The sequence below is a fragment of the Protopterus annectens genome, chromosome 3.part1, assembly GCF_019279795.1.
Source record: "Protopterus annectens isolate FY-2018-M chromosome 3.part1, PAN1.0, whole genome shotgun sequence".
Classification (NCBI taxonomy): Eukaryota; Metazoa; Chordata; order Ceratodontiformes; family Protopteridae; genus Protopterus; species Protopterus annectens.
In genome coordinates this window covers 1,007,976,684-1,007,992,240 of record NC_056732.1, presented here as the reverse complement: position 1 = coordinate 1,007,992,240, position 15,557 = coordinate 1,007,976,684, and the positions used below count along the sequence as shown (strand labels likewise).

At 43.5% G+C, this 15,557-nt stretch overlaps 1 protein-coding gene across 2 annotated transcripts in view; it reads right to left on the bottom strand.

Moving 5' to 3' along the window:
- The window catches only part of ARFGEF1 (ADP ribosylation factor guanine nucleotide exchange factor 1), a 4,299,619-nt gene that overhangs the window by 1,496,078 nt on the left and 2,787,984 nt on the right, over positions 1 to 15,557 (bottom strand). For both annotated transcript variants that reach the window (XM_044067163.1, XR_006364243.1), the window contains exon 24: positions 10,041 to 10,081. In XM_044067163.1, the coding sequence (XP_043923098.1) occupies positions 10,041 to 10,081 (41 nt within the window). The remainder of the gene's footprint in view (positions 1 to 10,040; positions 10,082 to 15,557) is intronic.

The window sequence follows — 15,557 nt, the reverse complement described above, 5'->3', positions numbered from 1 at the left end:
TTTACTTGACAAACGCAAGGAACAAGATTTGGTTCTCATCTTGGGAGGGCAACTAGCTAGGCTTAAAATTGCCCACATGGGCAGCTAGCCTACTACTTACCTAGGAACCTATAAACGCAAAACATGAAATACATTTCATACGTTTAAACATCTCAAAAATATCACTAAGAAGTGCATCAGATGGACAAAGAAACCTATAACAGCAACCTCCTATATAAACATATAAGAAACATTTATATATATATATATATATATATATATATATATATAGATAGATAGATAGATATGGATGGATTCACTTTATAATTGTGAAATATCGAATTTCAGTATTTCGAGACTATAAAGCTGAACTTCCGAAATAGCAAACTCCATAACCGCGAATCTGGAAATGTCAAATTTGTGGTTGTGGTGGTGTGCTATGTGACGTGGGATGTACTATGTGTCTGATTTACAGTTTGGTATTTGGATATGGTTGGAGATTCAGGTAAGTGATTTTTTTTAAAGTTTTGGGCAAGGATTTGAGTGTGTGGGTGTTCGGAAGTTGAAGGTGTGGGTTAGGGTATGTAGGTAAGAGTATGAGTGTGTAATTGTTGAAAATGGTGGTGTTTGTACATTTGTGATGTGTGTGTGAGGGGACTGTAGAGTGTGTAGTGGTGAGTTTACTGTCTTTTTCTGTTTGGTGCGACCTTGGAGTTAGTATTTATAAGTAGCAGGGGGTGCAGCCCCCTACTTGGGGGGGTGCATGGGGGCTTGCCCCCCTGCTTAGATGTAGGGTAGTTTTATTTATTTGTATTGTTGTGTTTGTGTGTGTTTTGTTTGTTGTAATGTGGGGAGGTCGGTGTATGTCTTGTGTGGTCTATGGTGTGTTTACATTCGCTGTTTTGACTTTCGTGGTTTTGGGGTTTCAGTGTTTTGGTTTTTTGGCTTTATAGTCTCGAGATACTGAAATTCGATATTTCAGTATTTTGAACTTATAAAGTGAATCCATATATATATATATATATATATATATATATATATACACACACACACACACACACACACACATGCACACACACACACACACATCATCCAGGCTTTATTGGTCATCACTAAAAAAACTAACACATCCTGGCCAAACTGTCATACCTACCTTCTTCTTCTTCAAACATAACTGACTCAATACCATCTCAAACCAACTCCTATTTTTTATACAGGCAGTACTATCTCTGATTAAAAATGACAGCAACAACAATTCACTTTTCTCTCTCCCTCAAACTTGTCCTAACTAGTCACATTCTCTGTCCATCCAGTCTCCACCTCTACTATAAGAAAGCTTTTACTTAAACTAAAATCAGCCACTTTAACTACTAACTAACTTCCATTAGAATACCTAAAAAAAGCAGCTTACACTGAGACTTTACTTATATCCATACTTATAGTTCATAGGTTCATAGTTTAGTACTACGCTAACTGCCCCTGTGAGCCATTTTAAGCCTAGCCAGTTATCCCTTGTGAAACTCAAACATTGCACCTTGTGTTTGTAAGGCAAACACCTTATCCATTAAGCCACCCTCCCAACCCATACTGATAAGCTGATCTACATCTTGACAGATATGTCCCATCCAAGTGAAAAAAAAAATTCTGTATACCATTCCATAAAGGTGGCACATCAACATATTTTTCCAGCTACAGACCTACTGCCAGCCTATCCACTCTATCTAAAATCCTTGAAAAATGCATCTATTTGCAAGTTATGCAGTACATTAACTCTTAACAACCTTCTCTTCAAAACCCAGAATGGTTTTAGACTTCACTATAGCACTACCACTGCTCTTCTTCAACTTCACCAACATCATAAACCAGTACAGGAATGACAGCAACCTGGTATCTTCACTATGGTGAGATTTATCAAAAGCATTTCACACCATAGCTCATCAACATCTTCTTACTGAATCTTCTTCCCTTGGCTTCATCCAGCCCGCCCTCTCATAATTACATAGCTATCTGACTGATTGGCAGCAAGCAGTCATATGGAAACAAAATCTCTCCTCCTTCCTACCAGTCACTGTCAGCATCTCACATGGATCACTGCTCCTTCTCATTTTACATTTTTATAAACAAACAACATATTGTTACCCATCTTGCTGCTATAGTTCAATATGCTAATGACTGAACCCTTATACCCGCAGGCCCATCACTACAAACACTTCAGAAAATCAATCAAACTTCTTTCCGTGCTATTAAAACTTGGATAAAAGATATAAATCTACTTTTAAATCCTAAAAAAAGAAACACATGCTATTCACTCCTAAACAATACCAAAATGAAAGACAATCTTTTGCAATAACCTCATCCAACAACACAAAAATTAAACTGCAACCCAAACAAAACTTTTAGGCATCCTAGCTGACAACCTCAAATTTGACTAACACATATTGCAAACCATTAAGAAATGCACCAGAACCTCTGTTCCCTCTGCAAAACCAAACACTACTGGACAAGTGATGCAAATACTAGCATTTATGTACCTTCTTCCATCCCTACTATATGCCTTATTTATGCCTACAAATATTACACTTAAAGCTAAACTCTCCATCTGTTACAATAAAGTAGCCAAATTTGCTGCCAGCCTTACTTATAGGAGCCAATTAAACTGGCTTGAGCCACCCATTCATTTAATATTCTCACATTTTATTATGCACACACTCTTACACATGCACCAGAAAAAATTTCTAGGGAGATACTAAAGCCTGAAACACTAAGATAAGATCCCATAGTGGAGTAGGATCCTTCACCGAAGGTCGCAGAAGGAAAGTACCTTTAAGGAAAGTCTTGCAAAGCTTTGAAGATGCAAAGGAAGCCATAGTCTCCCCCACATGAAAGTTAGAAATTGCAGCCATCTGACTCTGACTGTGGACGAACTGGTGCCTTGTTGAAAAATCTCTGACAAGAACTCCAACACCGCAGGAACTGGAGCAGTAAAATTATCCAATGCACACTGTGAAGCCCATACAGAAAAACATTTCCACTTGCTATAGTATACCTTCCTGGTAGAAGACGTATGAGCCACTACCAGAATTCGTTTGACGGGAAAAGATAAACCGGGAGTCTTGATAATCATGGGAACTGGAGCAACCAAGCAGTGAGCTTTAGGCTGTCCAGGTCTGGATGAGGAATCCCTGAGGGATGAAAAATGAGATCAGGAACTGGATCCAACGTCCATGGTGGAGCCATCAGATGAGACCACAGACAATGAAACCAGACTTGGCGAGGTCAGAATGGGGCAATGAGGATCACGAAGCTCCCCAGCCTGTCAGCTTTCTGAAGAGAGTTTGGTATCAATGGTAGAGGGGGATAAGCATACATAAGACCAGGAAGTCAAGGATAATTCAGAGTGTCTCTGGGGGCTTCCCCTTGAGGGGGATTCAGAGCGAAGAACTTGCTGCATTTCATGTTGGAAAAAGATGCAAAGAGATCGCAGCAAGGCTGACCCCACTTGTGAAAAATCTGTTCTGCTATTGAAGGGTTCGGAGACCACTCATAAGACATCAGGATAAAGCTGCTGAGCCTGTCCACTAGAATGTTGGACCGTCTCAGAATGTGTGGTGTCACCAGAAAACAGCCGGTGGAGATCACCATTCTCACACTCTCAAGGCCTCGAAACAAAGGGGATAAGATCTGGTTTCCCCCTGTTTGGTGATGTACGAGACCACCAACATATTGTCTGTCTGTATAACAATCGTTCCTGAGGGAAAATGGGCATGGAGAGCCTGCAATGCAAGATGCACTGCCTTCATCTCCAGGACATGATATGCAAACTGGTCTCGTAGGGGGACCACATGCCTTGAACTGTCCTTCCCGAGCAATGCCCCCCACCCCCCACCAGCTGGGAGGCATCCATAGTCACTGTGGCCTTGGGAAATGATGGGAGAAAAGGATGTCCCTGAACCAAATCCAGGGAAAGAATACACCACCAAAGAGAGTTCCTGCACTCTCAAGAGATTCAAACTGGGTGAGACAATGGGAGAGTTAACAGAGGCCATTGTACAGAAAGAGCCCAGCCCACTGAAGGATTCTCATGTGAAGGCATGCCAAGGGTAAAAGATTGACCATGCCCACTATGGACCCCAATGCCAGTAGTACCACTTCTGCTGTCGGAGAGTGAGTTTGAAGAATGTGAAGAATATGTAGTTTCAGACTGTGTATTGTCTGGAGTAAGGAAAACTCTTGTCTGAATTGTGTCTATCCAAGCCACAATGAAGTCTAAGGTCTGAAATGGGGCCAGAGATGATTTGCTGAGATTGATGGTGATGCCTAACCTCTGGGCTAGTAGTAGAAAGGAATCCCTTGCTTGGCAAAGTTGATGCCTGGAAGGAGCAGTGAGGAGCCAATCGTCCAGGTAGGGAAATACCTGAATGCCCTGGAGTCTCAGGTGAGCCGCTACTACTGACATCACTTTGGTAAACAACCTTGGGGATGTGGTGAGATCAAAGGGGAGTGCTCTGAACTGATAATGATTGCCTCCTAGCCAGAAGCAGAGGAGGGCCTGTCCATCTTGATATGATACTAAGCGTCCTGGAGATCGATCGAGCACATCCAATCATTCTCCTGCAGGAATGGCAGGACAGACTGAAGGGTGACCATCTGGAATTTTGTCTTGGCCACTTCAAGGTGGACAGATCCAGAATTGGTCTTAGGTCCCCATCTTCTTTGGCACTAAAACGAAACTAGAATAAATGCCTAATCTGGACTGGTCTTGGGGGACATGTTGGATGATTCGGTTTTCTAGCAGCTGTGATATTTCCACTGCTGCATCTTCTCTGTGTGTGGGTGGAATGTCAGAGAGGTATTTCAGTGGCAGGGGTGGTTCAAGAAATGAGACTTAACCTTTGGATACAATCTGCAACACCCAATGATCTGTTGTGATGGACTCCCACTCCGTTAGGTGTAGCGATAACCAGTCCCCAACTGCTCAACCTCTGGATACAATCTGCAACACGCAATGATCTGTTGTGATGGACTCCCACTCCGTTAGGTGTAGCGATAACCAGTCTCCGACTGCCTCCAGAGACGAGCAGTTGGGCAACCCTTCACTGCTGCTGTGCGGGTCTGTCTGAGAAGGGTTCTCAAGACCCATAATTTCTTGGACCCCCTCTGCCTCTAGGGTGACGTCTGTCATATTCCTCTTCTGCCCCTGGGGGAAAGTGAGTCCTGAGTGTCTCAGGGAAAAGTCTGAGATTTCCAGAACCACATCTTCTTAGTCCCTCACTGATTCCTAGAAATGATCGGGGCAGAGAAGCAGATCCCAATATCAGACAGAGTCTTCCCGTCCCTCTCACTCTGAACTAATGCCTCTCATACTGACTTTCCAAACAGGGAGGAACCATCGTACGGGGCACTGGTGAATGACGTTTTAAAAGGTTGCAAGAGCTGACAGAGCTGGAGCAAGGTGTGTCGCCTGATGGCAATGTCTGTACCAGCTGCTCTGGCGACTCCTTCAGTAGCATGGGAGAGGAGACGCATTGAAGTATTTGCGACTGACTTCAGAGTGGCCATACAAGCAGAAAACGTTTTCATGATCTCTGCCGACATGGTCTCAGGGGTCGATTCAGTGATCTCCTTCACTAGGTCTTGCTGCAGCCAAATCACATGTGCCATGCAATTCAGCTCTCTTACAGAAAAAGTCACTGAAGCATACACCCACTTCCTGAAGAGGTCCATCACCCTTGACTCTCGATCTGGAGGATGAACCATAGAGCTCCCCTGAGCAAACTCTTTCCTAGTGGCAGCTGCCACCACCATGGCATCAACTAGGGACCCCTTATTCCAATGTGACCTATCTGAAGGGGGGCTCAAAACTTTATCCGGGCACTTGGGGATGGGCTCCACCATGTCCAGTTCCTTCCACTCCCGGGATGTTATCAGGTCCACTAAAGGATCTGCAGGCAGGGACACCCAGGAAGTAGAGGGTCCTGCGTCAAATGCCTCAAGGAACATCGATTCGTTTGAGGTTGGTTTCTGGGCAGACCATCACCCTCTCTGGCAGAGGAGTTCCATGATGTCTCCAAAGAAGACATCCTCAGGGGATGACTGGGGTGGAACCTTCCCCTTCCTCCAAATCGGTGTCTTCAGTGAGAGACTCCGGTGGGGAGAATAAAGTGCCTCCTTTTGCATGTACGTTTGCGAGGGATCTCCACAGTGGGGATCTCTGGGGAGGACTCACCAATGTCTTGCTGCTCTCAAGTGGAAGCTTCCTGAGCCAAAATGGTGGCAGGCTATTCCTGAGATGGCAGGATGGCTGAAACTGTACCCGAAACAGAGGGAGTCGGGGCGGTGTCCAAGATGGTCAAGGGTCTTGACGAAATTGAGAGAACCTTCTCCACCACATCAAAAGCCGAAGTGAAATGGCCATCTTGAGAAAGGCCAAAAGGAGCTGTCACCCTCTGACCAGATGGAGGAGACAGAGCCGGGCCTCCGAGCGCTGAGATACCGAGAGGAAGGATGTGCTCCAACACACTCGGAGCCAACACCAACCCCTCGGATCCAATGCTGTGGCTAAGGCTCCGACAGCTTGTCAGATACAACCCAGTCGGATCTGACCTGTTCAAGGTCATAGACAGCATAGATGTACAAGGTACCATTGGTCCCAAGCCCTTGACCCTGACAGCCCTCAGATCCAAGGGCTCCGAAACCAAAGGTCAGATTGGAGAAGGAGTGATCGGGGTGAAAAAGGGCTGCGTGCTCCCCGCTCTGGAGGGAGATGGAGCAGGCAAGACTCCCATCTGAATCTGGGTGTGGATAAATTTCCACATCATCCTGTCCATCTCCACTTCACTAAGGCTCCAGGTGGAGTGGGAGGAGGAGGAGGTGACCGACACCGGCCTGGAAAGGCAGTGAGGAGAACCCCGCATCAGTGACCAGATCCGGGGCTCCTCTGGCTCCGGGGAGACTCTGGTCTTGGAGCTGACCTTGATTTGGGAGGAGGGCCGGTCAGAGCTGGGTGATCCGGAGATCGCTTTCTCGGCTTGTCTTTCTTGGATGACTTATCTCCATCACTGGGCCTCTTAGAGGGAGTTTGAGTCTCTGAGGCCAGGGAGGAGGTAGAAGTAGAAGCTAGGGACGTGGGTATCTGAGACCCAGATGAGGGAAGAAGGCCCTTGAGGATCAACTTATCCCTCCTGTCCTTCAATGCCTGGGGATTAAACCCAGTACAGATGGAGCAGGAGGTCTGTAAGTGGGTTGCCCCCAGACACACTATGCACAGAGTGTGGACATTTGCTGGAGAAAGCTTATGGCCACACTCTGTGCACTTTCTGAACCCTGGCTTGGGAGTGTTTGACATACTCAAAGCAGGCCCAGCACATACACAAGTACTCACACACATGCCACAGAAGAGAGAGGAAAAGGAGGAGACAGCAAGAGTTTTTTTTTTTTTTACCGGCGACCAAGCGATAGGGGAGATAGAAGAAAAGAGAGAGATATTAACTAGGGAGATAGAGAATTAACCCCAAAAACAACAGTTACCACACTATCAGTAGCAGCGAGCTCAGACCATGATGCAGACTTTACAAGTGCCCAACAAGATCTGAAGGGAGGAAGGAGACAGGGGCATTATGGGTAAGGGGAGGAGCTTTGAGTTTGGATCAGATGCTGGACATGCGGCCGAGTCGGATCTGATACGGATCCGTGGACCCACAGGTTGAAGATCAAATGAAGACAACTACTTCAGATTAATTATATAACAGATTATATAGGAAGATTATACATGCAAGTAAGGTGGGAGGCTGCACTTACAAGTAGGACACTTCTAATAAATGTCAAGCAATGAAATCAGTAGCACAAGTAACTAAACAGAGTTGTAAATGTTGATGTAAACATCATAAATCACTTAACTATTATTTCTGTAACAATAACATTTTCGCATCTTGTGTTATCCTAATTTAATTAGGGAAAATTATACAGTGGATATAAAAAGTGTACACACACCTGTTAAAATGCAAGGTTTTTGTGATAAAAAAAAAAATGAGACCACAATAAATCATTTCAAAACTTTGTCCACTTTTAATGTGACCTATAACCTGTACAATTCAATTGAAAAACAAACAAATCTATTTGGGGAAAAATATAAAACGTACAATAAGCTGGTTGCATAAGTGTGCACACCCTTAAACTAATACTTTGTTGAAGCACTTTTTGATTTAACTACAGAATTCAGTCTTCTTGGGTAGGAGTCTATCAGCATGGCACATCTTGACTTTGCAATATTTGCCCACTGTTCCTTGCAAAAGCACTCAATCTGTCAGACTGCATGGGCATCTCTTGCGCACAGCCCTCTTCAAGTCACCCCACAGATTTTCTATTGGATTTAGGTCTGGGATCTGGCTGAGGCATTCTAAAACTTTAATTTTCTTCTGGTGAAGCCATTCCTTTGTTGATTTAGATGTATGCTTGAGAGTCATTGTCGTGCTGAAAGGTGGAATTCCTCTTCATCTTCTGCTCTAGCAGACGCCTAAAGGTTTTGGGCCAAAAGTGACTGGTATTTGGAACTGTTCATAATTCCCACTACTTTGACTAAAGCCCCAGGTTCAGCTGAAGAAATGCAACCCTAAAGCATGATACTGCCACCATCATGCTTCACCGTGGGGATGGTGTTCTTTTGGTGATGCGAAGTGTTGTTTTTGTGCCAAACGTACCTTTTGGGATTGTGGTCAAAAAGTTCAACCTTGGTCTCATCAGACCATAACACATTTTCCCAGATGCTTTAGGAAGACTTGATGTATCGATTTGCAAATTTTAGCTGGGCATGGATGTTTTTCTGTGTAAGAAAGGCTTCCGTCTTGCAACCCTACCCCATAGTCCAGACATATGGAGAATACGGGAGACTGTTGTCACATGTAGTACACAGCCAGTGCTGGTCAGAAATTCCTGCAGCTCCTTCAGTGTTGCTGTAGGTCTCTTGACATCCTCCCTGACCAGTTTTTGTCTTGTCTTTTCATCAGTTTTGGAGGGATGTCCAAGTTCTTTGCAATGTCACTGTTGTCCCATATTTTCTCCACTTTTTGATGACTGTCTTCACTGTGTTCCATGGTATATCCAATGCTGTGGAATTTTTTGTACCCTTTTCCTGACTGATACCTTTCAACAATGAGATCTCTTTGATGCTTTGTAAGCTCTCTGTGAACCATGGCTTTTGCTGTAGCAGGCAACTGAGTAAATGTCAGGAAAATCCCACTAGGACAGCTGAACTTTATTTGGGGTTAATCAGAGTCTCTTTAACTGATGTCAGGTGTGTACCCAAGAAGACTGAATGTTGTAATTAAATCAAAAGGTGCTTCAACAAAGCATTAGTTTAAGGGTGTGCACATGCAACCAGCGTATTGCAGGTTTTTTTTAATTTTTTTCCCCTAACAGATTTGTTTGTTTTTCAACTGAATTGTACAGGTTGTAGGTCACATTAATGGTGGGAAAAGTTTTGAAATGATTTATTGTGGCCTCATTTTTTTATATCACAAAAAAATGGCATTTTAACAGGGGTGTACGCACTTTTTATATCCACTGTAAATGTTGATACAAACATCATAGATGACTTAATTACCTCTATAACAGCGACATCATCACATCATTGTGTGTGTTGTCCTAATTTAACTGCAAAAATTTTAAAGTCTAAATGAACTTTAAATTCAACTTCAAAGGCCCAGAATGTCTTCCACAGATTAACTACAGAGCAAACAATGTAATTTTCAAATACACCTCACCTTAAGCTGCCATACCAGCAGTGGAACACATGAGAAATATGGTCAAAGAAGAAGGTGGAAAGGTAAGCAGAGACACATGCAACTCACTAATAATAAGGCAAACAATAGCACTAAATGGGAAGCATTTGATTTTTTGACAAGCTTTATCCAAAATGCAACTGTTGTGCTTTCTACTCCTATTATGTGTTTCCATCTATAAGCTGGAAGAGTCACACACACATTTTAATGAATTTTAAACAGTCACACTAGGAATGCAAGAATACTGTATTACAAGAATAACAATAAAAATGGTGGGTACGTTACCGATTGCATTTCCATCAAGTCTTGTTGATCCAGTGAAAATTCTATAATTAAATGAAAAGATGTTTAAAGCTCAGCATCTGGAACAAATACAACACTGACATTAAAACTGTGCATCTGAAACAAAAACTACATCAGCATGCTATGCTGTTTAACTTGCACAGAGCATTTGTAAATGACTCCAATAAGAAACTGGTAAACCATCACATGTAAGCTTAAATGTTAAAACTTTCAGGGTAAAAGTTAGACCCATTTGCAAAACACGGTGAAATTTAGAACTTTTCTTAAAGAGGAATAAGCTGGTCTTCCTCAAATTCAACAAACTACAGATATAAACAGGAGAACACGGGTCAGTGTGAAATCACCACTCAACTCATAACCTCATGACAGAACTGTGTTGTCCATTTTCACTTTTCCTCAACCTTTGGGTTTGGATCTGAACCTCGGATCTGACTTGGCCATTACTAAAGCTTGAGGTAAACAAAAAAGCTCTCGAGCTTCTCCCTTACCCATAATGCACCAATCCCTAACATACCTCGGATCTTGTTTGCTCATTTTACCAGAAGTGTTATCTATTAACATGTATGTATAAAAAGATACTTAAAATGTATGTGTTCTACACAGGAAACTATATCTCAAGCTCAATCTAAAGGACAGTGGTGCCCTTCTAATATCTCACTCCTCCAGAAGTTTGTAGAATCAAAGGATGGGGTTTAGTGGATGGGAAGTTGAGGAAGAATGAAAATGGACAACACAGATGGAACATTATGGTGAGTACATAACTTCTTTATCTGATGTTGTCAATTTTCATTTTATCCTCAACTGTTGGGACATGGTCCACAGCTAACTAAAACCCATGTGGACTCTAAGGAAGGATATTCCTGAGCACAGTCGAACTAAAAGATGATCCACCCCTCGACACCAGATCTAAATTCTAATTAGAGACAAAGGTGTGAGGACTTGCCCAAGTTGCTGCTGCACATATGTTGTCCATGGAAATCCTGGACAGAAATACTGAATTTGCCATAGATCTAGTTGAATGGGGTCTTACATGTTTAAATCAGGTAAGACTCAATTTGTTATAATTAAAAGAAATAGTCAGTCAGCCATCTGGCTAAAGTTGCTTTTGCGACTGGTTTACCAAATTTCATATCTGCAAAGGAAACAAACAATTGGTCTGTCTTTCTGATGTCTTTTGTTCTATGCAGACAAAAATGTAATTATCTGTGAACATCCAATAAATGCAACATATATTCACCTTTGTTCACAAAGTCTGGAAAGAATACTGGCATATTAATGGACTGATTGATATTGGATATGACACCATCTTGGGAAGGAAGGATGCACTGGTTTGTAATGTAACCCTACCCTTATGAAAACTCAAGTAGGGAAGGCTTGAAGTTCTGAAATTCTTCTAGCTGAAGTAATGGGTAAGACAGTTTTCCAAGTGAGAAAATTAAGGTCATATTTAGCTGCTGGTTCAAAGAGGGAATATATTAATGCTTGCAGTACCAAGTTCAGATCCCATGGTGGAGTTGGGTCTTTAAACGGTGGTCTCAAAAGAAGAGTGCCTCTCAAGAATGCTTTGAAAAATTTAGAACAGGCCACAGAATAACCTTCAAATTCAGTATGAAAATTAGACATTGCTGCTAACTGAATCTTAATGGTAGAAGAGCTTGCCCCTTCTTTAAAGAGTAAAGATAAAAATATTGTTGTGCCCAGTAAACAAATCTTTTCCATTTACTTGTACAGAGTTTTCGTGCCAAAGGTTTATGGGAAGATGAAAGGATATGGCAGGCAGGGGAAGAGAGCACTGGTTGTCCGGCTATTAATGGAATTGGAGAAACCAGACTGTAAGCTTGAGGTTTGATATGTCTGGGTGAATCATACCTGTTGGGTGAGGCAGGAGGGTCTGGAATCGGATCCAGAATCCAAGATTGGTAAAGTAGATAGTTGGGTGAGGCAGGAGGGTCTGGAATCGGATCCAGAATCCAAGATTGGTAAAGCAGATAAGACCATAGGAAGGGAAACCAAAAGTGAAATGAGGATGACTTTGCTCTTCAACCATACAGCTTTCTGCAGACATTTCGTAATTAATGGAATCAGCGAGTTAAGCATAAAGCAGACTGGGAGGCCAATCATGAAGGAGGGCATCCCTAATTAGGGCAAAGTAGCTGTTGCATTTGCTGTTTATGGGAGAAGCAAAAAGACTGCAGCAAGGTTGGCTCCATTAATGAAAGATAATTTCTGTCACTTTCTTGTTGAGAGACCACTCATGAGGCAGGAGAATGGAATTGCTCAATTTGTCTGCTATCACACTGGACTTCTCCGGAATGTGTGTTGCTATGAGAAGGCAGTTGGATGAGATCGCCCACTGCTACACTCAGAGTGTTTCTCGACATAAGGGGTGTGATTTGGTCCCTCTTTGTTTGTTTGTTGATGTGCCAAACTACCGATATATTTTCTGCTTGAATAGCAAATGTGCCTGAAGGTAGAGCATTCTGGAGGGCCTGAAATGCTAAGAGCACTGCTCTCATATCCAGGACATTTATATGCAAGTTGGCCTCTTCAGGGGACCAACTGCCTTGGACTGTTTTACCCATAAAGTGCCACCCCACCCCAACTGGGAAGTGTCCGTCATCACTATGGCCTTGGGCTGAGGGAGAATGAATGAACAGCCTTGTAGAACCTGATCTGATTGAATCCACCAACTGAGATCTCTCGTCTACCTGAGTGATTCTTATTTGTGCTGACATGTGTTGGTAAAGAGTTGACCACTGTGTTGCTAACATCCACTGAAGAATTCTCACATTAAATCTGGCTAGAGGTACTAAGGTTATTGCCACTGACACTGGTCCCACAGCTTGAAGGACCAAGCGGGTTGAAATCTTAGTACTGTAAATTATTTTTCTGACCTATAATCTGGCAGTCTGTACTCTTGAGAGAGGAAGACAGGCTATCACTGACTTTGACTTGAAAACTGCTCCTATGAATTCCAAATTTTGAGTTGATTGTAGGTGAGACTTGTTGCAATTTATGGTTATTCCCAGAGGACAGCAAATCTGGAATACCTGATTTCTTGCTCTTATTACCAGATACCTGGTTGGGGCAGTAATGAGCCAGTCGTCTAAGATATGTAAATACTCACAAACCCCTACAGTCTCAAGTGAGCTGCTACTATGGCCATACATTTGATAAACACCCTGGGGGCTGTGATGAGGCCAAAGGGCTGGTAGTAACACTGGCTCCCAGCCAGAAGTGTAAATACCTTCTGAATTGTCTGTTCATCTTTATGTGATAGTAAGCATCCTGAAGGTCTACTGAGTACATCCAGTCATTCTTGCCCAGAAAAGGAAGAATGGACTGAACTGTGACCATCCAAAACTTTGTGTGTCAAACTGACTTGTTCAAATTGCCGAGATCCAAAACTGGTGTCCAGTTCCCTGTTTTCTTTGGCGTGGAAAAGAATCATGAGTAAGTTCTGGATTCTATCTGGTCTGGCAGGACCTCTTGGATTACTCTTTTTTTCTAGCAACTTTTGTATTTGTATTGCTGCTTCTTTCCTCTGACTGGGTGGAACATCAGGAATTTTTCGTACAGTTGGGGGTGTAAAGGAAAACGGTATTATATAACCTCTGGAAATAACTCTCTGCACCCGAAGTATCTTTTATGTCTAACCTGGGTCTCTGGTGCAGGGACAGTTGATCCCCGAACTGCCTCCTGAGGTGGACAATTGGGCCTCTTTTCAGGAACTCTTGTAGTGTCTGTCAGAGAAAAAAATCTCTGGACCCCTGGTTTTGTGGGCCTTCTCTGCCACAGGGGTATCATCGTCTATTAGAGTTCCCACCTATACCCGTAGGGAACTTTCTCCATGTGTGTCCTGAAAAGGACCCTAAGACTTCCTGAACCACATCTTCCGACCACCTCATTGATTCCTAGAAAAGAATCTTTGAGGAGTTGAACATTGTACCCCCACTGTATTGATGGTCTTTCCATCCTTCTCACACCTGGATAACGTGTTCTGCACTTTGGGGCAAACAAAGAACTGCCATCAAAAGGAGCATTGATGAACGAGGACTTGAAGGGCTCCACAAAAATCACATAAATGCATCCAGGCGTGCCTCCTAATGGATATGCTTGAACCTGCTGCACTTGAGATGCATTCCAATACATGCGAAATAAGCCTCATGGATGAATTTGAGATAGATTGGAGGCTAGCCAACTGAGAATACACAGACAATTGGGACTCAGCTGAAATGGTCCCTGAAAGGAAGTTGAAAGTTCTTTGATCAAATCCCTTTGCATCCTAGTAAAATGTACCAAATAGTTAAGCAACCTAACAGCAAAGGTCACTGAAGCATAAACACGCTTCCCAAATCAGTCCATCACCCTAGACTCCCTTTTAGGGGAAATAATAGAGTAACTCTGTTCAGCAAGTTCCTTCTTGGTGGCTACTGCCATGACCATAGCATCCATGGGCACCCCTGTAGCCCAAAATTCCTTCCCTGCAGGTGGAGATGGAATGCAATCTGGCCTTTTTGGGTACTTGTTCAACTGCATCAGGCTCCTTCCATGCCTGTCAAGTGACAAAATCAATAAGCTCATTGGTGGGTGCAGTAACCCAAGAATAAGATGGGCTAGCTCCAAAGGCCTCCAGAAATACTGACCCCTCAGGTCAAGGGTTGCTAGGGGTCCAACTACCTCTCTGTTTCAGGATCTCAAGGATGTCTTCTAGAGGTGATGATGGGGACCCTTCACCCTCATCAAACTCCTCATCCTCAGTGACTGACTCTTGTGGAGAGTCCAAGTTCCTCCTCTTGCACCTTCTCTTCCTAGGGGCATGTTCCAGAGAAGTGTCAGAAAAGACTATGAAACCTTGCTGGGTAGATGGGAGGTCTCAATCTGGCTGTCCCTGTGGAGTTGAATGATGAGGCTGCAAGCGCAGACATCTGGGTGCTGGACTGAAAATCCTAGGAGGTAGGGTTTGTCAATCCTGTTGGGGCAGAAAACACCTTCTTCGCAACCTCGAAGGCAGACCACCCAGGGAAAGAGAAGACCTCAGCACAGAGGAGCCAGGCTTCCTGAACCACTGTCTCCTCCTGCTCCAAAAGCAATCTCCTCTCCCCAAAGAGGAAATAAGCACTGAGCTATCCAATGCTAAAGCACCAAGGCAAATAGACAGCTCCAAAACTTTGGAGTTGATCCCAGCACCTCAGATCAAGGAAGATTCAGCTCTGAGAGTCCTCCAGATCCGAGAATGTCAGAATCAGGGCACTCAGAGTTAGCCTCTGATCCAAAGATAGGGTTATCTTCAGATCCAAGCCAGATGGACCCAAAAGGCTTGGATCGAGGGACTCTGAAGCAACCAAAGGGATCAGAGAAGGAGTCTGAGATGGTGGTGTGGTGGAAGGATGGACCACCAGACCCAAAGTGGTAGGAGCTGGTAACACACCCATCTTGCTGTGGACCTAAAGAGTAAACACAAAGATTGTGGGCATATGAAATAGCCAACTTGTGCCC